The 24,715-nt window shown below is 36.9% G+C and overlaps 3 protein-coding genes and 1 long non-coding RNA gene across 10 annotated transcripts; 2 read left to right on the top strand and 2 right to left on the bottom strand.

Moving 5' to 3' along the window:
• Positions 1-31: 31 nt before the first annotated feature.
• Positions 32-6,223, bottom strand: LOC140800424 (uncharacterized). 4 transcript variants are annotated; one of them, XM_073155212.1, is made up of 10 exons: positions 6,009-6,223; positions 5,230-5,322; positions 4,622-4,743; positions 3,776-4,455; positions 2,440-3,662; positions 2,236-2,315; positions 2,031-2,126; positions 1,861-1,934; positions 1,002-1,134; positions 32-323 (listed from the first exon to the last, which is right to left on the bottom strand). In XM_073155212.1, the coding sequence occupies exons 1-10, from the start codon at positions 6,091-6,093 to the stop codon at positions 240-242; spliced, it is 2,670 nt and encodes an 889-aa protein (XP_073011313.1). In that variant the 5' UTR covers positions 6,094-6,223; the 3' UTR covers positions 32-239. The 4 variants fall into 4 exon arrangements, with proteins under 4 accessions (XP_073011313.1, XP_073011312.1, XP_073011315.1 ...); XM_073155211.1 differs by having other exon boundaries at positions 2,440-3,671; XM_073155214.1 differs by lacking the exon at positions 6,009-6,223 and adding an exon at positions 4,963-5,066 and having other exon boundaries at positions 2,440-3,671.
• A 2,838-nt stretch (positions 6,224-9,061) lies between these two features.
• On the top strand, positions 9,062-10,662 carry LOC140799536 (probable E3 ubiquitin-protein ligase XERICO). Of its 3 annotated transcripts, none has more exons than XR_012111020.1 (3): positions 9,064-9,168; positions 9,275-9,990; positions 10,235-10,662. XR_012111020.1 is itself a non-coding variant. In XM_073153890.1 (2 exons), exon 2 carries the CDS (start codon positions 9,358-9,360, stop codon positions 9,826-9,828), a length of 471 nt encoding a protein of 156 aa, XP_073009991.1. In that variant the 5' UTR covers positions 9,062-9,168; positions 9,275-9,357; the 3' UTR covers positions 9,829-10,043. The 3 variants fall into 3 exon arrangements, 1 of the variants encoding a protein (XP_073009991.1); XR_012111019.1 differs by having other exon boundaries at positions 9,275-9,961; XM_073153890.1 differs by lacking the exon at positions 10,235-10,662 and having other exon boundaries at positions 9,062-9,168; positions 9,275-10,043.
• A 1,408-nt stretch (positions 10,663-12,070) lies between these two features.
• LOC140799537 (uncharacterized) lies at positions 12,071-13,303 on the top strand. The gene is made up of 2 exons (XR_012111021.1): positions 12,071-12,511; positions 12,650-13,303. It is a non-coding gene; the product is annotated as an uncharacterized lncRNA (long non-coding RNA).
• A 293-nt stretch (positions 13,304-13,596) lies between these two features.
• On the bottom strand, positions 13,597-20,864 carry LOC140799535 (C2 and GRAM domain-containing protein At1g03370). 2 transcript variants are annotated; one of them, XM_073153888.1, is made up of 9 exons: positions 20,003-20,864; positions 18,356-19,609; positions 17,590-17,772; positions 17,135-17,418; positions 16,927-17,043; positions 15,558-15,820; positions 15,003-15,171; positions 14,616-14,888; positions 13,597-14,243 (listed from the first exon to the last, which is right to left on the bottom strand). In XM_073153888.1, the coding sequence occupies exons 1-9, from the start codon at positions 20,349-20,351 to the stop codon at positions 14,049-14,051; spliced, it is 3,087 nt and encodes a 1,028-aa protein (XP_073009989.1). In that variant the 5' UTR covers positions 20,352-20,864; the 3' UTR covers positions 13,597-14,048. The 2 variants fall into 2 exon arrangements, with proteins under 2 accessions (XP_073009989.1, XP_073009990.1); XM_073153889.1 differs by having other exon boundaries at positions 18,356-19,572; positions 20,003-20,847.
• Positions 20,865-24,715: the final 3,851 nt, after the last annotated feature.

Below are 24,715 nucleotides of genomic sequence, written 5' to 3' on the forward strand. Positions count from 1 at the left end.
TTCCAAACAATACGCTAAGAAAATAACCAAATACGGATCAAAATTGCCTGGTAAAATATATCAGAAGGTGGATACATTCATACACCTCAACTGTCGCCAACAAAGGCTTGTTCAACGACTTTCTTTTTCTTCTTCACATTGCCGAACTAAGAAATGTAAACTTGGTAAGAAAGGCTTAATCGAATTATTTACAGCCAAAGAGTAGGGAGACAAAATAAACATAAGATCTCCCTACCATTTTATCTTGTGGGCCTAATCCATGACGTCTCAGAAGTGTTGTTGTTTCCGTAATACACCTCCTTTGAAGATTCATCCCAATATGCCTGCATAAAAGCAAATTACGTCAAAACATATTTGCTTTCCTTCCAACTGACACAGAATTGGAGAAAAAAAGGAAACGAATGTGAAGACGAGCTTTTCTAGCATCTGGACGCCAACAAAAGAAACATGCACCACTCTTCGAATGGTCATAATTCAAGTTTCTCTTTTAAGAATGAAATCAACGTCTGTTGATTAACCAACATGGTCACAAGAACTTGATATATGAGCTTAATCAACGTGCATTGTTTTATTATAGATATGCAGTGGATACTAATTAGTATGTAATGAAATATGTGGATGATAAGAGAGAAAAGATAGATGGTAAAGTTGAGCAAGAAAATTGGGTGGAAAATTTAACTTGATTGTTTGGTTTTGGAATTAAATAAGTGAGTAATAAGAGAGAATTTGAGTCAAAAATATAACTGGGCTTTTGTGTAAAATAATAGTATTTCTAATATAGAATAAGGATAATTTAATATGTGCTTTCTAATCTAGAATAGAAAAAAAATGTAAACGGAGACTAAGAGACTCAAATGTCATCATTTTCTCGGAAAGTATTTTCTAGGAGGAAATAACATCGGAAAGGAAAATTACAAGAGCTTTTGAGATAGGTTCCTAGAGAAGCTAACTGAAATTTCAGGACCATACTCTGTAAATGAGGGAGAGTTTAGCAGCCAAACCTGCCATCCAGAAGGAAGATCTTTTGAGAGTTCCGCTAGATCAGGTTGCCTTTTCTCATTCTCAACAGACTCCACAGAAGTCTCACCTGCTTCACCTTTAGCCTTCGCTCTTCTGCGTTTAACCCGTTCACGCCTGTAAACATGCTTTATCCATAATTAATATGCCCAAGAGCTTTTTCTTTCACATAAATGCAAATTCATGCACGTGATTTTTCTTGAGCATTAGGTGGACAGGTTTCTGAGTGCATCCACATGCACTACCTTCCCATATGGAAGAATAATGATTCATGTTTTTATCATTGAACTTCTCTTATCTAAAAGCTAAAAAGGTCATTATAAAATAACATATAACAAAATTTAAATTTTCAAACTCTGCTTTCCGAGTGTTTTTCTGGAAAATAACAAACTTTGTTCCTGCTGCGACAAATATATGCCTAAAACTAAGCGTAAGCAAAATACATAACTACATACCACAGAAAGAGTAGTTATTTAGAGAAGAACAAAATTAGCTAGATGGAATTCATTAATACATGTCTGCACATAAGGTGTATCAACCAAAGATGCATGCTTGCAGTTATCACGAGTTCAACACGAAAAGAAAGATTGACCAAAACCAAAAAAAAAAAAAAAAAAAAAGATCTCATCCTATAGGTTATTCAACACTTATTTGCATTCCAACATTGCATAATCCTATGTATCACTTGAGAAAGAAAATAATCTATTGTGACAAGTATATAACTTCCTGAACTCCAATGTCCAGATCAACTAGTCAAAGGCATTCTGATTTTCTTTTCCTTTTGTAATTAATATAACCATCAAGCCTGAAATTTAAGTTTCAGATTTGGCAAAAAAACCATACCAGTCACCACCAAGAGGAAGAAAATTAGCATTATCATGGGCTTCTCCACTGGCTATCTGACGGGCACGCCATACCTGGATTCATGAGAAAAGCATTTACTTTAGACAAATATAAGAAGCCAAACAAAAGAATGATGCAGAGCAAAGACAGAAGAATTAAATGGCAAATACCTCTATTTCCTTCTGCTTCTTCCTTTCTAATGTGTCATAAGTACTTTCAGGTTCTTCATCCTCTTCACTATGCAGCTCCTCCTTTGCAGCCTTCCACTAATTGAATAAAGTAACACATGATGCTTTTAGGCGAGGCAGAGTAGACTTGCAGATAAAACGGCTAAACTTTCAGTTCTCAGTAAACCATACAAGATATAAAGCATACCTTATCCACCAGACTGGAGACCTTCTTATTAGACCTCAATGTCGACGCTACTGCAAGAGTCCGCTTCTTACTACGCACAACTGGTATGAGCAACAAAAAGAAAATAAATATGGATAAAGGAAAACCAGAAAGAAATTATAGCCATCATATTTTTAGTTCTTTAGTATTAAACTAATATCTCAAGAGCTGTCTAGTAAGTCAAACCTTTGGTCTGGTTCTTGGGGACGGCTGAAGATGACGCTGCCAGTGAACTTCCACTCTGTGAGGTGGTTCCTGAAGCTTGTATAGCAGATGCAACAGGGGCTTCACTAGTAGAACTTTCATCAGACTTAGGCTTAGAGTAAACAGCAGAAATGTCAGGCTCCACTTTTGCATTAGGTACAGGATTACTTTCAGACTCAATAGAAAACCCAACTGATCTCGTATTTGTTGGGATGACGCTATCATGATAATTGACAGCCACAGCTGCAGCATAATATTCTGTACTGACAACTGGTGCAGGAGGAACAACTCCACCAGAAAAGCCATAGTATGCTACAGACTCGACAGGAGTAACATCTATAGAAACAGGTAAGGCAATTGCAGCTGCTGGCTCATAATAAGAGGTTGGCTGAGATTCGAGATTATGAGATCCATCAGCTTGCACGTAGTAGGTAACATTTGTAGCTTCACTGGTCGCAGGAGCATAATACTCATACGTTGGAAGAGTATAACCTAAGTTATATTGATCCTGGTAAGGTTGAGAAACACTATCAGCGTAAGGCAGCGGATATGATAAACCTGGCTCTTCAGGTGGAGGCGGAGGTGGAGGAACCAATTCACTCTCAGGGGGAGGAGGAGGAGGAATCCACTCCTCATCTGGAGGAGGTGGAATATCAGACTCCCCTGAAGGAGCAGGAGGACAATCTGATGATAACAAACTTGACGATATTACTTGTTCCAGCGCACTGAGACATTCAGTATTTGATATATTACAAGGAAGTGTCTGTCCAATAATTTCGTCATCAACCTCCATCTCCACATCCATATCCACATCTTCTACATGTTGTTCGACTTTGGGAACTGTGTCATCTGCCTCCTTTCTGTTTTCCAAATTCTGATCAGACAATTCATAAGAAAGGTCTTCTGTCTTAGCATCTTTACTCTGAGGCATTTGATTACAGGCTTCAGTTTTCGAATCTCTAAAAGGAGAGGAGCCAGGAACACCCAGTAGCTTGTTCTTATCAATCACTTCCATTTTCCCATCACGTTCAGATTTGACAAAAGAAGAAGATTCTACTTTGCTAATTGCAGAATCCAGTTGCTTAAGTTGTATTTCAGTATGCCACCAGAATGGAACAAGAGATGCTCCATATGATGATAGTGCTTTGCAATCTGAGATTCTGATCTCAATTTCCTTTCTTATCCACTCAAGTCCGTCAAAAGAACTGTGAGACCTGTCATAATAGCTTTCAGACACAAAAATATAGGCAAACAGTACTTAACAATAAATAAAACACAAGACAAAGCAATTAGGAAGAATGAGAAACAATATACTTACCCTCCAAGTACCTTCAATCTTTGCAATAAATCTTCACCATATTTCACAAGCTGAGAAGAATGTATATCCATTGCTTCATAGGACAAAGCAGTTGGAAATTTCTCCTCAGTATTTGATGCATAGCACTCATCCCTAGAGGTCCTGATATGTTCTGGAAGGAGAACATTTGACTGTTGTGAAGAACCCAAATCAGACAGAACAGATGATTCTACACTGTTCCCAGCAGCCAAAACTGTCTGATATGCCGCCATTGAGTTGTCAGCAAATACATGTGCTTGTCCTTCTATATGATACTCCACTGATCCATTGACAGACAATGAAGTGATTCCATCAACTGTGCTTCCTGTTTCCATTGCCAATCCATTTGGCATCTCCCAGGAAGTTTCTCCTGTCACAGTATTCCAATAATAGCACTGATTGCTCTGCTCATGCATTACAACCTTCCATCCTCCACTGACATCACCAATAATTTGCATTCCAGAAGCATCAGGAAAATCTTGTGTTGACTTATCATATTCATTCTGTTGAGTCTCCGTGGAAGTAGCATTATTTTCTTTTACATCGCCACCATTCAGTTTCTCAATGGTATCCATTTGAGCTGGTTCCTCAGGAACAGTAGAAGCAGGGGCTTCGTTAACATTGGAGCTTACACTGCCACCTACATCTGCACTTTCCTCGACCTATCGGCAGACAAAAAAAACGTAATGACAAGTAAGCATCTTTGATTGCTTAGATGACAAAACAGTAACTATCACTTTCCATTATACATAGCCATAGGACAGCTCACTTGAGCACAATAAGAAACCAGAATAAAATAAAATAAAATAATTTACAACCGGCAATCACCTTGCCATCTGGATCAGTTGAAATCTCCTTGACAGCTCCATTCGGCTGTTCTACTGCCTCCTCATCCAATTCATCATCACTATATTGTCCGAGTAACAATAAGGGATTCTCCTCCTTTTGACCTGAGGAGACGATATATTATTGTAAAAAATCAGATAAAGCAATAAAAGTTTCTTAAAGCAACCGTGGCAACTTTTTACGAAAATATCCAAAGAAACATATATAATATAGGCAAGACAATAAATCTTTGAGAACTGAATAAATTATTGACTATAGCAACCTGGCAATCATTAAAAAGACCAGGTCAGGAAGTACAAACCCAATAAAGCTTAGAGACATACGAACCGAGAAGGAAACAATCTCATCCTGGGATCTCCACGCGAAGAAGCTGCCAAGAGATAATAATAGGTAGGCAGTCATTCAATTTTCTCAGTGGCAGCCCGATCTGAAATGTTTACTGAATGTTTCTCAGAACTCAGCCACCCTACAGTCTCAAAACCAGATACTTGGAGCATACAACAATCTTGTACTACATTTCTCCACCATATATATGTTGTACAGGCATATCTTCTCTACATATTCCTTTGAAGAAAATCGATGAAACACACCTGAAGAAGATGGTGAAGTGGGAACCCCAGTTTGGTCGTCATCATTTAAATTCCGTCCAACTTCCCCTTGTAAAGACTTGTCCACCATCTCCCCTACGTATAGGACAGAAGATATATTAGGACATAATATCCAGATGTCAAAAGAACTGATAATGTAATAATGGAAATTTAACTATATGAGAAAAATCAACAAAACAGTTCCCTTCCTGCTCTCTAAGATGTTGACTTATTGGATTGTAGGAACTAAACTGTGATGTTTCGCTTAGTTCAGATACTGGCAACTTTTCACTTCGTGGTATTGAATAAAAAATTGCAAACAAGGTTAGTCCGAGGGCCTGGGGCTTAAGATGATCACATGTAATAATAAGTTTGTAATATGAGAGTTCTCCCTCATGGAATCAAAAGTTCCATTCATGGGATCAATACTTTCATAACAGTATACACATCTAAACTGTATCGTGTCTCTAGATGAAACAGTGGAAAATTGTCACACTCTTTCCCCTCGTGCGTGAAATAAAGGACATAGAGAATTCTCCAGTAACGAAAAGGTCAAATTTTGATACGAACTTTTAAGATCAACTAGCAGACACATCTCCCTTTTCGCACAAAAAATAAGTAATTCAAACTATTCAGAACCAATAATCACCAAAGATCCATCTAATACAAAATAAATGCAATATATAGATAAAGAGAACCAAATACGAAACTAAAGAACAGCTAACCAAATCCAAAATCTCAGGAAACCGTTAAATAACTTTAGAAAATTAAATCGAGAGTACCAGAGGGATCCGCGAAGAGATCAAGCTTCACTCTCCGACCCGCCGCCTTCATAGCCGCGAGGCGGCGCTCTTTCCTCTTCCCCATCGATCTCAAACAATAGGGTCGTACTGTCACGAGTAGGGAGGAACACAATCTAAGGGAAGAACGAGAGCGAGGTCGGATCTGATTCGAGAAAACCAAAGAGCTCCGTGTGCCCTAACGACGGGAAGTCGTGACCTCGTGGGTCTGTGAATATATAGTCTTCACCGACACGAGCTTTGCACGTGGTTTAATAAAGCGTGTGATTAGCGGTGCGGTAGTCGGAACCCAAACCCGTTATTAAACCGGATTTCGAACCAAATCCGACCCGTGTCCGGCTTGAATTTTAATGGGTTGGGCCTTATGGCAGTCCGGGATCACCCAACTGGATCCGAGCCCTCCGAATGATTGATTATACATGTGATGATGCATGTCATGTGGACATGTAATTTAACACTATATATATGAGTCTATAAATCATCCTCCTTTTTTATTTTTTTGCGAAGAAGTTCAAAGTTGAAACAACTAAGAGAAAGAGAGGGAAACCGTGGGCTGATCCAATGCCATGGCCACTGCCATCCCATCCCATCATCCCATCCACTAGTACGTACATATAGATGCTTCCAAACCCCTCCCACCCGGGGAATAAAGACAAAACAACCGCAGCCCGTCACGTGACACACCATCCTTCGCCTGCCGACTTCATCGCCCCCATCTCCACAAGACCAGAACCTTCTTCTCCTACGCAGGAACAACGAAGGGCCCCACTGCCCCATTGGCCCATCACGTGAAGCCTCGTGGGCTTCTGGATTTAGAGGATTTGATGCATTGCATAATGCATAGGCCAGCCACTCCCTCCTAACTACCTCCCCACCTTAACATCGGTCCACGTCAAAGACTTGGATTAAACAATTGGACTCGTGGAATTAGAACCCAATTTTAGCAACCACGATATTTACACGTCAGCACTGTGGGCGTTTGGAAACTTGGCCAAGTGGCTGCTTGCCTTCAGTGTTTGACACTTGTCAAAATTTGGAGGAAGCGACTATCGTAATTTCTTATAATAAATCAAAAATTAATACCAATATAAATTATTTAAATTGATCTAGTAAACTAGTAATTTTAATATTATTGTATTCGCTTAATATATTTCATTTAAATAATATTCTGCTCTAATTTTTTACAATTAAAGTAGTAGAATGTAAGCGTTGAAAATTTATCACCTTTTCCTTAGGAATAATAAAAGTGCGGCCTTAGGACACTTGTCAAAAGAGGCCCAGGTGGCAAGTGGCCTTGGCATGGGTTTCAAGGTCGACACTTGTCAAGATGAAGCTATTAGAGTTATTAGTTAGTTAGAATGATGGATAATTATTCTACAGGCGCCCTCGTAAATAAATGCATGAGGTACCAAATGCCTTTAAAGCATGTGCAGTGTACAAACGATTTGGGTGGTCTATTATCCAAAGCTAATTAATAGCTATCTCCAATGGACGGAGCAAATAGACCGATGCAAAAAAATTATTATTTATTATGAAATAATATATTTTGTGATATTTATATATTATAAATAGTAAAAATCTTATAAACAAAAATCTTGTTTTTAAAATTTAATTCTAAAATAATTTAGTATTTATAGTCATTATTTTTATTAGAAATTACTTAGTGAAACTCTATATATACTGAGTTTAAATAAATGAACAAAAGAAAAGTGATATAGATAAAATTTAAAAAGATATTGTATAATAATTTTGTAATTTAAGAATAAAGCTGAGCTGAAAAAAAAAATCCCTGTCAAGCTCCAAATTTAGAGCTGTACTTTGGAACCCATTTGGAATTCACTTAGAATAAATTAAAGTTCTAAATTTTGGCTCCATTCGCTCGTTAAGTAAGGCTTATTATACGATAAGTATTTTAATTTTTAATATCAAAATAAATTCTTATAATATTTAATTTGATATAGTATAAAATTAATAATTAAATTTTGATGTGACATAAAATAAATATTAATATATCAAATAATAATAAATTTTGTACTGTGAATTGGTTACGTTTTATAATAAAAATACTTTTGATTAGATATAAAATAATAGTAGCAATATATATTTATCTAAAAATATAATATTTATATTATAACTAAGGACTTGAAATACTCTACGTACATATACTATGAGAAAATAACTATTCATTACGAAATAATACTGGGGCAACAAGCCCGCATTATGAAAAAATAACTATACATCGTAAAAAAATAAAAATGCACTTTGGGTTAGACTAGTGCGGAATTATAATATCGTGTTATGTAGTTATATGCCGGGAAAATAGTTCTACATTGCAATAATATCAATGCACTATGATGTAATTTTAGATGAATATATGTTATAAGACTAAGCCGGGAAAAATAGATGATAATATTTCTAAACATTACGAGAAAATAACTATGCACTACGGAGTTATTTTGAAAGAGTGCGGGTTTAAAATAATTTTCATTTCTACATAATTTACTAGTAAAAAAAATTTCTCAACTGTAGATATGACCAACATTTAAGAAAAAATATAAAAAAGAGAAAATCTCGAAAGAAGAGATATGGGAGAGAAAACGTATTTCAATTATAGTCCAGATGATGTGTAATTAAGTATTATCTTGTCTAAGAGTAATTTAGTAATTATAAATTTTTTTTTTTTTTAAATTGTATGAAATAAGATGAGTTATTGCATAGTTTCTATAGGAAAGAATAATATTATTTCTATTCTAGAAATGAAGGGGGCTTAGAGATTTTGAGGTCGTTGGGTATACTCTAACTATTTTACGTTTATAGTCCAAATGGGAATCTTCCCATATGTTGCCACATTTAAATGAGATAGGTCGTACCTAAAATGCATCATTAGCACTAATGGTAGTAGATTAATTAAAAATTAGTTAAGGACTACCGGAACTCAAAAAAGTTTATCCAGTGGGTGAAGGGTGGAATTAACCACGGTTAAGTCCGTCAGCGCCGAGTCCAATAAAAGAGAGATTATACGCCTATATAAAGCCCCGAGCTCTAAAGCAGCGACCGTATCCTTACTCTTCTAGTCGCGAGTCCTCTCTTTCTTCGGCCGCAAGTAAAACCCTAGAAGGCTAATAGATTCCGAGTTATCGAGGTTAGTATTCTACATTTCCTAATGGATTCATGCATCTTAGTTGAAGTTTAGGTGCGTTTTGATCTGATTCTTTTGCTCTTTTCTCTTTTCTCTTTATGATCGGTAGATCGCAGCTGAGATCAGCTCGTAGAGTGTGAAACGATCGAGGCAGTGAGGGATCGGTAATCTCCCAGCGATCGGACGGCTAAGATGGGTATCTCGAGCATGCCGGCTCCATCGGACGGTGTTTTCACCCTCATCCTCGTGAACACAGCCATCACCATCTCCATCCTTAAAGGGATCCTCCGATCCGTCCTAGGCTTCTTCGGCCTCCACCCCTTCGAGCCGCTTCCGCTGCCGGAAGACGTCGGCGCGGCCGCCGCCGCCGCGAAGCCCAGCCTTACCGACCGGTTCCGCTGCAGGTTCAAGCCGGTGCGGTTCGGTTCCCTGTTCTGCCGCCGCCTTCTTCCGGTCGACCGCAACCCGGACTGCAGCGTTTGCCTCTCCCGGTTCGAGGCGGAGTCGGTGGTGAATCGGCTTCCCTGCGGCCATCTCTTCCACAAGGCCTGCCTCGAGACGTGGCTCGACTACCACCACGCCACGTGTCCCCTCTGCCGGTCCCGCCTCCTCCCTGCCGAGGAGGGTATCTCCGTTGCTTCAACCTCTTGGCCCTGGTTTTAGGCCGTATTTACGGTAACTGCCACTCTGATATTTGTGAAGCCCGTGCGAGAAAATATCAACGAAAAGAACCAACCCTCGAGGAACGAGCGAGTTGAGGAGCTCCATACCGGGGATTCCCGAAATATATATTCGGGTACTCCCCCGCCCCCTTCCTTTTTAAATGTAAATATGACCTTGCTTTGGCTTCTTTGGTACAATTAATCCTATTTATTTAATGTCTTCCTTCTCTTTTAGAACGCAATTATTTTTTCTTTATTCTTCTTATTTAAATCGTTGTTAGTGGAGGGAGGAGCCTAAGATATTTTTGCGAATTTTTAACCATTTATGCAACGGAAAATAAGTATTCAATTAGTTACCTCCATTGTTGAAAGATCTACGATTAATCCATGGAGGGTCCTCAAACTAGGATATCGACTGGATTGGATGGCAAACATCTAGGAGACGCTTCCAATTGCCAGGTCCGACCGCCCTTTTCCTCAGCCTCCCTCTCAAGAGAATAAAGACAAAGCAAACTGCTGGTCGGCACGTGGCAAGGCGTGGTGGTCGGGCCCCTCCGACGCAGAGGCAAAGAGGCATGGGCCATTGGCCGGTCACGTGGGCAGGGAATTTGATGCAATGCATATGGAAGCTACCACTGACGATGTATGTATACACCGTATCCTACGCACGTCGTCATATTTCACGTGATGACTCGTAAGGGATAATGTACCCGGTCTTCCGCATTCAGATGTCCAATTATTTTATTATCTTATATCTCGTAAGTCGTAACTTTTAAGTTGTTTTTTTTTTGGAATCGAATTTGTTTGGTACCTTACCCTTCTCAAATTCTTAAAATTTGGTGGTAAGTTTTTTTTTTTTAAATTAGAAATTGGATGGCAAGTCGTAACCTAATGGCTAGACTCCACCCACTTGCTTCCCCTTTTCGAGGATCAGATTGCCTGCTAAACCCCAAGTGCAGCAATTTGCTGCTACCTTATACGTGGCAGTCTTTGATCGGCATTTTACAGGACCTTTTAAGGCATGGTGCTGCAGTTTGATCCCCTGCCTCCAGTGGTTCGTTTTGACGAACAACAGAAATGGTACCACGCTGAGATATTTGTAACCTTATATTTATATATCATTATCTATTCAAGACATTGTTTAGTTTATTAGTATTAGTAAAATAGTGAGACGTATGTTAATTTGGTTCACATTCTAACGTATTACGACGATCTACTGTTTTCACAGACCCTTCTTTATAACTCGATACGTCCCATACAATCATGAGTATTTTTGCCGCTTCTTTCACAGTTCTTAGTCTTCATAATTCATAGCGTACTGTAACGGACTACTTGTTTTTGCGGTCTTCAATATTCATAACCTACCAACAGTAACGAGAGTAGTACTTTACTATTATGTTCAAGTGATCTTCATAACGTAACGTACTACAACACAACTACTAGTTTTTCACTTTTTCACGGTCGTCATAATTCTTAACGTATGAAGAAATTGCGGGTACTTTTCGACTGTTTTCAAGTCTTCATAACTCATAACTATTATTAACGTACTACTATTTCACGCTCTTCATAATTCATAACGTACGAACAAATCACGAGTACTTCACTACTATTTAGTTTCGTCGTCTTCATAATTCACAGTGGACTATAAAACGAGTATTACATGCGTCGTACATAGATTATTAATTCATTTTTAACAAAACCAAAAGAAGGAAAAAAAAAAGTCACTTTTATAGTTAACTAGTATTAATCATCTTAAACGTACGTGGATGGATGAGACATGAATGAATAAAATAATATAACTTAAGGAGGTCTATATCAGTGTCTGTACCCAAACTGGTGAGTGTGACATGCATGGATTCAAAGAATCCCTCCCTAAGTGCTCAAGTGCTCAAGTAGGTGAAACATGGACCAAATCTAAAAGAGAAACAAAATCCAATCTAATTAATCAATTAAAGAGATATGTACAGCAAAAATACGACTCCATAACATTGCATAGATGAATAATGGGATTATCCAGATGCTGCCACGTAAGCCAATGGCACTTAAACGGGCACTGGTACAAATATCACCAACCGTAGCTGACCTTATCATAGGAAGAGGACATATAGTCCACATGGTCACGGAGACTTTATGGCTGACACGTTTCAAATGATCGATGTGAATTTATATTCTCTGCGTCGACACTTGTCAAATTCTCAAACTAGGCGTTACGATAAGGGTCACATTATTCCATAAGAATAAATGTGTGTGTATATATATATATATATATATTACCATGTGCATAGATTACGAATCAATATGAATAAGTTGTTGATAAGTCTATTTTTAAGTATTGTTAAATCTCTAAATGTAGCTCTTAGAATGGAAATGGTTGCTTTAATGACAATACTTCGTGAAGCAGTTCTTACCTAATAAACCGCATCATTAGCGCTAATGAGATAACGTGTATTAATTAAGTTATAGTTGTCAAAATTTAACTGGGGTTAGGTTGGAAGTTAACTACGGTTAAGTCGACAGCATCAGAATCCGAGAAATAAGGGAGCGGGAGCGGCTATATAACGCCCAGGGCGGTGAGCCTACCAGTATTACTCCACCCAGTTGCTCTCTCCTCTCGATTCTCTCTGCTATCTGTTTGATATTATCCGGAGGAAACTGAGAAGGGGAATAGATTTCGAGTTATCCAGGTAATTATTCCACATTCCTTTTAATTTCGTGCGATCGGATGGACTTCGAGCTAGAATCCGCGGTTTTTGGTTTGGATTTCGATTTCGGACGATCTAGATCTGATTCTGGGGAATTTTTTTTTGGTTTTTTTTAAGTAGATCGCGCCTGAGATCGGACGGCTAAGATGGGGATCTCGAGCCTGCCGACGCCATCGGACGGCGTCCTCACCCTCCTCCTCGTGAACACCGCTATCTCCGTCTCCATCCTCAAGGAGATCATCCGATCCATCCTGAGCTTCCTTGGGATCCACCATTTCTCGTCGGATCCGCCGCCGGAGGACGGCGGATCCGCCGCAGCCCCAGCCGCACGTTGCTCGCCGGAGCTCAGCCTCACGGACCGCTTCCGCAGTCGGTTCAAGCCTGTCCGGTTCGGGTCGGTGTTCGGACGCCGGCTTCTCCCGGTGGAGCGCAACCCGGACTGCCGGGTTTGCCTCTCCTTGTTCGACCCGGAGTCGGAGGTGAACCGGCTCCCCTGTGGCCATCTCTTCCACAAGGCCTGCCTCGAGACATGGCTCGACTACCACCACGCGACGTGTCCCCTCTGCCGGTCCCGGCTCCTCCCCGCCGAGGAGATCACCTCGAGCTCTGTATCCTCTTGGCCCTGGTTTTAGGCCGTATTTACGACGCATGCCATCGTGTGAGTCTGTGATTTGTGCTTCTTCTTTCGTTCTAGATGTAAATATATGGCAGAGTGCCTGCGTTCACTTTTTTATGTACAGCTTTAAAAGGAATTTTAATCTGGCTTTTTAGGAACAGAATGAGTTATAATTAATCTCCCTTTCTTTATATATATATATATTAGATAAGGTGTGTAAATTTGCATACAGCACTCTATTTTCTATTGATTTTGTGATTCAAACCCTTTTTAACTCGCAATTTCGTGCCAGTTTTGTTGCTGGGGAAAAGGAAAACAAATAAAAGTCTTAAAAACTTTAGTTTCTATTAACAATCTTATTTCCTTGGCTTGAAATTCAGAGAAAATTCGATTTTATTGAGGAACGTTCACAAAATTTATTCACAGAAGAACTAACTTTCATTTCATTCAATTGAGAGAGAGAGAAAGAGAACGTGTAACAATTAAGAAGAAAAATGATACAATTTTTTTGTTTTGTTTTGTTTCTATATTTGCTTCATAATATTTAGCTCAAATTCTGGAGTAAAACCTGATGAACTACTAAAAGAATCACCACTTTGAAACAACTGCTGCTGGAATATCCAACTGGCATCTGGTAATCTTTTTCATTTGTTTGTCATGGCTGATCCATGTTAATCAATGTTTATAATCTGAAACATCCCAAAACTTTGGAGTGCTGCCGCTGAATCTTGAATCATCTATCATGAAATTTATCAGGACGATGATGGTCTTGTAGAATGTTCAGACTTTTAAAAACAAAGATTGCTGTAAGCGTGTAGATCACATCTTCTTCCTCCTCTTTCCTTCTTTCGGTTAGCGAGTATTCACAAATCACAAACACCAGTTAGTCTAATAAATCTTCTCCTACTTCGTTGGTAGAAGTTGTTTCTCAACTTCACCAAACATCTGCTCGAGTCGCGCTTTCGAATTGGACATCACATTCTTTGTGACCCTCTTTTGATGCTTGGTGCTCTTTAGCCATGCAATTCCCAAGGATACTTGCACATTACTTGCTCTTAGTTTAGGAGCAAGATCCTCAATCTGGTATCTCAAATGAAGCTGCAAAGAGTAAAGAGTGACTAACAAATTAGACAACAACCCAAGGAAAGCTAGTATGTGTAGTGTTGTTCAATGTCAAGAACTTCACAATAATAATGAGCTAGATAAGTAAGTTTTTCAAGTATTCTACGAAACTACTGAATCATTTCCTTCCTAGATTTAATATACGTTCATCAGATTGCAACGGCCAAACAGATGGTTAAGGGTAAAAGAATCACGTAAAAAGGAACACCACGGCCCTTGTGGACTAAATTTTGAAAAGTTCAGAAGCATACATGTTAGTCTGGTGAAGCATTTCAGGGAAATTCTTCATATGAGAAATGTACATATAGAACTTCAGAAGAGGAATAAAATTGGGAAGATGTTTCTTACGTTAAAATAGTCACCGAACGGGACTCCTTGAAGTGCCATCACCTCTTCAATAAGCCATCCATTTCTATCAGGTAATGGAGACTTCTGCTGAGTGCTAGTCACCTCGCCTCCATAAGAAGATAAACTCTTGTCAAATTTGTAATGAATTTGCCTCTGGTATACATCAGGCTTGACTGATTCCCATGGTTGGATTGAGTAATCGACACAACCGACCTTTTCCATTACAGTTTGTTCCAAGGGACCTTCCCCGAATACCTCCATCAATGAGTTAATCTGATAAAAAAAGAATCAAAGATAAGTTTATACTTACTTCTGGTGTCCTAGAGTTTTTTATGTTCATGGAATTAGAATACAGATGCATCAACTTGTTTGCAAACAAACACTTACATTGACAGGAATGGCAGAAGAAAAAACCTCAGAAAACTTAGCATCCTCTATGCCTAAGAAAGCCCCACTATCTTCACGCTCAAGGGTATCTGTTTCAGAATCTTCTTCAACTAGCTGTACCTTCTGTTCAGGACTCAGGGACCTTGATTTCCAGAGTGCCATTATTGTCCTGCAAAGCATTTCCATGGATTCTTTTTATTCTCGCAGCAGATAAAACATATGATGCTAATACAAGCAATAAAGTTCTGACGAGACAAGTGAAACCACCGATGATTGTTAATTTGCAGACCTAGCTGTGATATGTCAATCCTGAGTGTGCATAACACGAATAAGCTAGCACATCATAGAAGGTACACTATAGGCTTCATGACAATACTATTTAGAAATTAAAAGGTATATACACAAGGAGTGTTAGAACATTTGAAGTAGGAAATGAGATCATACAAGAAAAGGCTATGACACCGTAGTCTTACAAAAGTAGTTGAATAAATTATTTAAAAATATTTCATTTAACAACACCAGCTTCCTTTGTTGGCTCAGAAGATTAGGAGTTACCTATTTGCCACATTGAATGATACAAAGGACTGGAAATGAAATCTAAGCTTCCCATCCTCATCTAATGTCTTTGCTCCATGCTTTGCATCCGTGCCTTTGCCTCTGCGAAGAATAATAATAAGGCATGGGCTGCCCATGGATGCCAGGGATGGAGGAACCACTTGGATATCATCAATATCTTCCCAGAGAAAGAAAAACTTTGTCTTGTGCCCAAACAGGTTCGTGTAAAACCCAATTATTCTAGGGGATAAAAAAAGGCGGCCCTGAAAATAAAAGAAACCATTCTTAATTAGATTGCACACAACAAAAGTACACACGAAACCATGTATTTTAAATCTATGGCTAAGCATAAATTATTATTGGCAATTAACTTGAATTATGCTACTTAGTAATCACTACATAAAGATCAAGATATTCTGTTATTATCTGAAATCAACTGTAGTTGAAAAATGATAACTTCCCCTTGATGACCCTTCAGATAAGTTATAGACAAATGAGTTAATTACAACTAGTCATTTCTCTCTCCTAATTCAACGGTTGAAATTAAATAATACTACATAGAATTAACCGAAAGTACTAGACACCCAATTAAATTATAAGGGTAAATAGTCATATTTTATTTCTCTCTCTTAGTTGTCCATTTTTTATAAAAGATTAAAAAGAAAATTTGTAAAAATCAGCACTCCTTGCCTGAGTCCAGCTTAAAGCGAGCAAAAATTTCATTGAACACCCGCACTTTTTCATATTTTTCTAGTTTACATCCTCACTTTTTGGGATATAGTATTATTTAAAGAGATAAGCTTATCGTAAAATTTCTTTTTATTTATTATAAATTATAAATGAATGTGAGTTTAATTAGGATAGATTGGTTCGCATGTTTAGACTTAAAGTTTCCAATTAAAATAATTTATTTTTTAAAATTTTGAGTTGAATTCAAATATTCGTAAGTCATGTTTAAAATTCTCCACATATTTTATTATTATTAAAAAAACGGTTATAAGGATAAATAATAAGAAAATACTTCAATTCTAATTTACTTACTGGTTAATGTAGGCACATATCTAAAATGTCTTAGATACTTCTTAATTTATCAACAGATGAAAATTATTTTTAATAACTAATTGGTTAATATCAAATCATTACTCTAGGTTATATTGATATAAAATTCAACTATGCAACAGTGAGTGCTCAGGAAAATATACAGAAATGGTTGCGTTTAGGTTGATCATCCCCTTTGAGGTGCAAAAGTGGCTGATTATCCAACTACAAGTAGATTCTAAATTTTTAATGCAGGATTTATTATATGATTTTAAATCTGATGGTCAAAGAAATTGAGACTTCTAGAATTCGCTAGCAAGAGATAAAGCACCTGTGTAAGCAATCTGCGTTTCAAGTGACAGGTAAAATCGTTGATGAGGAATTCTTCTGGTGGCAGATTAAAGATCTTCTGGAATGCCGAATTTGTCTGAGGTGACCTGACATTTATCTACATATGTAATTGTCCAAAAGTCAGGTGACCTAAGTACACAAGCGCCAACATTTTTATCCATACAGGAAGCAACATGAAAGGTACTTACCTTCTGACCGACCTCTTTCTCCATTTTGTCCAGGTACTCTTTTACAACATTAGGGCCCTTTGTATTGTTCAAGAAGATTCTCAAGTGCAACTTAGACTGAAATGCCTGAGCTAACTTTCCTTGTAGAGGAATCCATATATCAGCCAGCTCTGATAAATCAGATCTCAAAAAATTAACTTCAGCATGACCAAGGGAAGTAACTTCATCAAAAGGTCCATCAAAATCATAAACTTCTACATCCAACACTGACGGAGGATCATCCATGGCATCGAACTCAAAAATTTCTGCAAAATTTATGTGAAATTAGTCGGATGGGTTTAGCATGTTATGTTAGCTGCCAATTAGATTGAGTAAATTAGCTTGTCTACAGGAATAAAATAGATGCAAAGATTGTGTTTTCCATAACTAGGAAATCAAATGTACTCCAAGTGTAAAAGAAGCATCAAATAACTTACCATTCCACTGAGGTTCTAGTGTTTGGAACTTGATCGAGCTGGTTTTTGATTTCCCATTGCAGCTAAAAACCACATATGGATCAGAGTAACCTGTTGAATCCACTGCTGCTAAGTTTGCCCCCTCAATCAAAGCGATGGTTAGCAACCATCCATCCCCCTGTGCTTTGATTCCATGATCACTTCCTGTACAAGAGATCATCCTCTAGACCTTTAGGGTAATGTCACAAGTTATTACTAGCAAGAAGTTGACAGGAAGCAAGCAAGCAAAGAGGGTACAGGCAACTAAGATTGTGGTGCCTTACACCCAAGAAAATGTTGGCATGACATAAGAGGAACAGCAAACATAGTCATTCTATAATAACAATGTTTGTGTGACATCAGTTGATACTCAATTATTTTGATCTAATACTTTAAACTAAAGTTTCGTTTCTTTTTTCTTAACAAGTCATGGAAGATTCCACCCGCTAAATATCCTTTTGGTTCCTTATGTTCCCTACTCAATCATGAGTAAAGAATTCAATTCCTACCATTATTCCAAGAAAGTGCTGACGATGCCAACCTTTCATTGTTTACACTATACTGCCTTCATGTATTAACGAGAATGAAAGGTAGTGTGAACCTTCACTGAGCCACACCAGTGATAAAAGAGTATAATTTTCTCTAACCAAGAAATAAGCTATTGGAAGTTGGACCAACAAAATACAAAAAGACACTAATGTATAGTTGATGGAAAATATAGGTACTACTAGTTATAAACATATGTTACCTCTTTGCTTCCTGGCCTGCAAGTAACGTGCTACCAGATTTAGAACACGTTGTCCTTGAAGAATTATAACTCCACAAACAACAACTTCACCGATTGAATCTGGAAGATCTAGGCCAGAAAACTCAAGCCCCTGAATTAAATTAGGGTTTGCAAGCAAGATATGTATGAGAACATACATGGCCACAAGAAATGAGGATATAACCGTAAAATTTCCAAAGAACCGAACAGCCAATTTCAGATCAGATTCCTGTTCAGGTTGCAGATAAGCTAAAACTTCTTCTTTGTTAGAGCTTATGTCATTTGAATCAACTAATTTGACTTTCTGAGATAATAGATCAGCAAACTGAGCATAACTGTCCTTCAAACCTTGCCTTGTTCCATTTTCTATCATACCTTTCATCATAGTACTTTGCAAGAAATTCGTGCGCCATGAGATTACAAAGCGTGAAGATTGTTCTTCAGAGAGTAGTTCAGGCCCTGGCATTATGCAGAAGAGAATCTCAGTCCTAAAATAGCTACCATAAGGAACATCAGGAGTGCTAACACTTGCTAATACAGAATACATCTTCCCGTCAGCCTTCAAATAAGTCTGTTCTTCTGTAGCTTTCACAGCCTTCACTAGTTTAGTGGCAGCCTTTGTATAGGTAACCACTCGTTTTAAGCTCTCTCCATCATTTTCGAGTCTCCAAGGTTCACTTTGGAAACCAGTAGTTCCTTGAATCTCTGCCAGTGATTGCCAAAAGTTTGAACTTGGTGAAAAAATAAGAGCATTCAGCTCAGCTGGCGCAACAGCATAAGATTGATCAATAAGCACTCCTCCAGGCAAATTTGCAGGCATTTCGCCTCCTTGATGTTGGGATTCATAGGTTCTCAGCAACTCATCAAAGGACATGTTTAAACATGCATCATCAGCTAGGTTTTCAGAAGCCTCAGGTTTTGTTGAGGCTTCCCGGATGTCTTCTAATGAATCGGGATCCGTACTGGACGGTAATTCATCCTCTACATCTTTCCCAGCAAAAAGCTTATACAGACGGGTAACAACTGATGGTCCATTAGACTTGTCTTCCTTAGCAGGTTCTGGATCATCAGTTCTTCTTACAGAAGATGCTTCTCTATCACCATTGGACATTACTTCTCTCGTTAACTCAATTGATTTGTCTGAACTTGACAGTAGATCATTGGAAACACATTGTGGGACTACCGGTGTTTCTTCAGAGCTATGCTGAGACAAAAAGATAGTAATACAAATTTCTCCTGCATCGCAAAATTAAGAAAAAAAATATATATATATATATATCATGCATCTTTGATAGGTAGGCAGTATAATAAGGAAAACAATGAAAAAAAGTTCTGTCTAGTTCTTTATAATGGCCTGATATAGTTGTGAGAAATCATCATTTTCTGGAAAACATCTAATGATCGAATGAATTCTACTAGTAGGCATTGCTTATAGTTGTCTAGTTGTCTCCTCAGTTCAATAGGTTTGATTCTTGTGATAAGATAAGTACACTAATTTAGCTAAACTATGAAATAATCAGTAACAGGGATGAATATAGAGACTACACCTAAGCTAATAAGCATTCAATATTTTAAATACCCTTGGCAAATAACTGAAATCTAGTAATAAGAAAAGGAAAGCTCCATTACCACATTCTTTGATCTTTGCCTTCTTGTTCTTAGGCTGCAACTGGTACCATTGTGTGCCAAGAGATAATTTTTCCGCATCCAGGACTTTCGACAGTGGCACTTTGACCTGCCCCAAGAAATCGTCAGTGAAGTACTTGTCCTCATCCAGAACGCAGACGGTGAGCTCCTCCTTGAGATCCCCAACACGGAAGCTAAACTCTTCATTCCACGAAGGATTCAGGTTCTTCTTGACCACCTTGGTCTTTGCCCGCTGCCTCCCGAGCTGCAACTTCACGTATGGATCACTTGAGCCATTGAGATCCATCGCCGGGAGGTCACGGGCTTCGTTTACATGAACAACAAGCTTCATTGGGAACAATCACTAATTCGAAGCAGCAGATCCTTATTGATTGGTTCTGCCGCAGGATCTGAGCTCAAGAATCAAATATAGCAACAGATCGCCAAAAAAAGGAGCTAAAACGTAGAAGAAATAAGAGGAACACAGTAGCTTAAGCAATAAATATATCAATTTCAGCTGCCAACGACCAAAGAAGAGAATCCTAATCCATTAAAGCCAAACAAGGAAGGAAATAACTGAACACTTTAAAATTCCCAGAGCTTAGACCGGATCAGATGCGGAGATTTCGTATGAGTGCACGCAAGAACGATTGAGGAAGGAAGAAAGACGGGATTTTTCTTGTTGTTTAACCGATGGAAACCCTAATTTCCAAGTCTTTGGTTAGCAATTAAGACTTGGAGAGAGCGAGAGGGAGAGAGAAGTCTCCTTCTCCTTTCGCTCCCCCTCTCCCTCTCTCTTCTCTAATACCTTCGTCTCCCCGCGTAGCCTCTGTTGACTTTCGAATTTCAATTTTTTTTTTTTCTCTTTTTGAGCAAAAGACATGCGAATTTTGAATAATTAAATTTCGAGCCAAGTTATTGACTACAATTATCGACAATTTTTTTATCACTACTTACAGACCTTTCTTTTTACATTTTTAATTAGACTCGTGTATTTCTACTTTTTTTTTTATTATTTTTTTAATATTTTTTTACTTTTTTCCAAAATAGTATACATGTATGTGGCATCTCCATGATACCGAGCCACTTAGTCACATCAAGCTTTAGCCAATAGTAAATTACTTAGTCTAAGTTTTAAGTATTTGCTGCTAAGATTTGCTTCAAGTTATTACGTTGTTTCTTCAAGCTAACTATACTACAGAGCTGTCAAATTATCGAACAATTTTCTTGATAATAATTATTTAAAGTTGGAGTCGATCTCATGACCTCCTTATCCTCTATAATATAATCAATAAACTAATGAGACCTCTGGCCATCTATCAAAATGTTGACAAAGAGGAGAGAATCGGTTTCAAGCCACCTATTACAAAAGAAAATTTTGAGAGAACCGGCTTGCAAGACCTGCGCATCTATTACCTACAAACTATGAAACCAACCCCTCTCTTTCTTTCGATCAATAAAAGTATTATCGGTATTAACTTTGACCCACCCCAGTAAGGGTGGTTCCCGTCGAACAAGGATAGCGGCAAGATATTTGTTGGTTAAGGATATAGTGCCGAGCCAAACCTTTTCGAGCTCTTCTCAAAGGTAAGATGGCAGCACAACCTTTGATACTGGGCCTTTTCAGATTCTAAGTTACTGTCCAAAAATCATCCGACTAGGAATCATCATTTAATTTTTTTAAAAGCATCATTGGTATTGGTAAGGTGTTTTTTATGGTTTAATTAAAACCAAAGTACCAAACTAAAAAATATATTTTTTTTTTCGCCATTATGTCATCCTTATCTAATCCATTTTCAACCCTAATATTAAAGAGAACATCAAATAAAATAAACCAACATCTTTGTCACTAAGATCGACTCAAGTATAATTTAGCTAGATTAATTGAGTAATTAAGCCGACCACAAGCTTGAGACTAGATCTTGTTAAATTCTTCTTCATTTTAATTATAACGGTACCATATATTATTCAGCTAAACAATATAAGTTCCTTGTATTAAAAAAAGAAAGTACTTTTGCTTCATGGACTTTTTCTCCTTAAATCCACACACCATAACTTGTTCTTAAACATTGGATTAACAAAGTAACCTTTTTTTTTGGGGGGGGGGGCAAAAATCCACTGCTTCAATAACTATTTATTAATTCCTTGTCAAAGAAGGTGGGCTGTGGAATATATTATCAGAACATGTGGCTCAAATTGATGAAGACGACTTCATATAATATAAGTAACATGTCATAAATTTGTGCTTTAATATTTCAACCCACTTTATAATATTATTTTCTTCCTAAAAGTTTAATAATACCATATGGAATTATCTAATATTTGTTTATCATTAATATGTATATGTATGCACTCAGACCTAAAATGACATAGATATAATCCAACCACACATGTGGGCACCTACTTCGTCGAAGTAGGTGGGGGGAATATTTAATGCGTTGACCACTTCTTTAATTAGAAGAGAAAGAGTGCTAATGCTGTTCCACTTTTTGAAGGTAACAACTACTTTGAATCTAATCAAGATAAACACTTAGACTAATTTGACCATTTCAAAATGGAATAATATTATGGGATGAAGAAAGAAAGTAAGCAAATGGTGAAGCATGCGGCATTCATGGAAACATTTTTAAATTCTCTATGTGGAATACTACTACTACTACTAGTATTATTATTAAAGATGATGCATAATTGTTAGGGGGGTAAATGAGTTTAGCTTGAGCGAGCCGAACAGAATCTAGCTCGACTCTATTGTAGAAAATATTTTCTTAGCTCGAACTTGAATCAAGCTAGAAAAATATGGCTCGGCTCCACTCACCTATAGCTCAACAACTTGATCGGCTTGTTTAAGTTTGATGGGCGGAATGCTGATATTAATATAAAAAAAATCTAAAAGCTAAATAGTTAAAATATATATAAATTCTATAAAGTAAAATTATCTCATACAAACATACAATAATAATAAATAATTAACATAAAATTCTAATAATTAATGTGGGCTTATACAATATAATGCATCCGATATATACATACATACCGTTAATCTACTATAGTGCAACAGTATTGAACCCGAATGAGTCAGTGCTCCTAGACTCAATCGAGTTAAGCCCACGGATTTTTTTTGACGACCCTAAATGATCATATCCAAAAAGATGATACTAGGTTCACATAGTTTATTTTTAATCCTTGGAGAAGCTAAGAGGTTCAAATGTAGAATATTAATGCATCGGTTAATTCATTTGGATGTATAATTCGTTCTTTTGGGCCATTTGAAGTTATTGAGATCATGGCTTTTGCAACAACATTTATTAATATATTGGACAATTTGGGGGTTTCCATAAAAGAATGAAAAATAAAAGAAGTTGTACTCTAATGCCATTTATTGATTCTTATTATTGTAGCTGAGATGTTCATATAGAGGTTGAGCTAAAAATACTTCAAATAAGATCTTCGAGCTTATTTTGAGAAAGATCTTGAAATTTTTATTTATGATCACAATTTTCATATACTTTTGCCTTTTAAGTTTTTATTTTAAAAATAACTATCTCTATGTTTACTTGTATTGTATTATAAAATAATAACGTATAGTTATTTTTAATGTGATATAAAGTAAAAAAATATATGAGAAAAAGATATTTTTTAGAAAATTGTGATAAATACTTTTTAATTTGATATAAAGTAGATTGGTAGAATAAATAGCAAGTATAACCAATAATTAGGTTAGTGTATGATATAAGATATAATTTTGATAAATAATATTTACATTATAAAATAAGACTATTGTGATGTTTAAGTATTATCTAAAATAAAGAGTTCTAAAATAAAAAAAATTATTTTTGAAGTTAGGAAGTAAACCTACCGTCAAATTTCTTTAGCCCCCATTTATTTTTAAAATAATTTTTTTTTCTTCAAAAATATAACTATTTATTTCAGAATAAAAATTGAATATCATAATAATCTCATTTTAGAATACATATTATTCACAAAATTATATATTATATCAGAAACTAATTCTATAAATTTACTATTAATATAAATCTCATCAACCTACTTTATATATCAAATCAAAAAATATTCACGATAATTTTATTAAAAAAATAAAATATATTTTTTATTTTTTTTGAAAATTTATATCATATCAAAGATAATTATTACTCTTATTCCAGAATAGGATTAAACACAAAAATAATTATTCTTAAAATAAAATTCTCATTTAAAAAATAAAAAAATTATTTAAAAATTTATATGCGTGAATTAAACGATGCCTCTTTCTCAAGCCCAATGTTGAGAAAGTAGTTGACGACTTGCTATAGGAAAAAAATTACTCAAGAGTGAGGTGCTTTTTGTAAATTTCTTTTTGAGAGAAAGAGGTGTCCTTTTGCAAATTACAAAGTTTAGTATGCATAAACCAAATTTATTCCTGGATAATCTTAAGAGTAGATAACTTCTAATTGCAAACATAAAGACAAAAAAAAAAGAACTATCTTGTCTTTATGCCCACTTGCAAAGCCATCCAGATGAACTATCTTAAAGGGTAGATAACTTCCTTGCTGTCCACTTGCAATGCCATCCAGATGTGTATGAAAGATATGAACTAATTTTCCAATTAGAAAGGCCATTGATGGTTACTAATCCTTTTAGCTCTGCAATTGTCAACATCTCATTGCACTAAAGAAAAGGACTGGAGGCCCCTCAACCACATCAACAGAACAAGACAAT

This window comes from Typha latifolia, chromosome 13 (assembly GCF_019914945.1).
Source record: "Typha latifolia isolate L0001 chromosome 13, TyphaL0001v2, whole genome shotgun sequence".
NCBI lineage: Eukaryota > Viridiplantae > Streptophyta > Magnoliopsida > Poales > Typhaceae > Typha > Typha latifolia.

Excerpts from the sequence above, each read along its gene's own strand:
- LOC140799535 (XM_073153888.1), bottom strand. The coding sequence starts at position 20,351 with ATGAAGCTTGTTGTTCATGTAAACGAAGCCCGTGACCTCCCGGCGATG. Across the intron at positions 17,419-17,589 it reads ACTAGAACCTCAGTGGAATG|AAATTTTTGAGTTCGATGCC; the intron begins GTAAGTTATTTG and ends TAAATTTTGCAG. Across the intron at positions 15,821-16,926 it reads AACGCAGATTGCTTACACAG|GGCCGCCTTTTTTTATCCCC; the intron begins GTGCTTTATCTC and ends TTTTATTTTCAG.
- LOC140800424 (XM_073155211.1), bottom strand. The coding sequence starts at position 6,093 with ATGGGGAAGAGGAAAGAGCGCCGCCTCGCGGCTATGAAGGCGGCGGGT. Across the intron at positions 4,456-4,621 it reads CAACTGATCCAGATGGCAAG|GTCGAGGAAAGTGCAGATGT; the intron begins GTGATTGCCGGT and ends GTCTGCCGATAG. Across the intron at positions 2,127-2,235 it reads TCTCCAGTCTGGTGGATAAG|TGGAAGGCTGCAAAGGAGGA; the intron begins GTATGCTTTATA and ends TTATTCAATTAG.
- LOC140799536 (XM_073153890.1), top strand. The coding sequence starts at position 9,358 with ATGGGTATCTCGAGCATGCCGGCTCCATCGGACGGTGTTTTCACCCTC.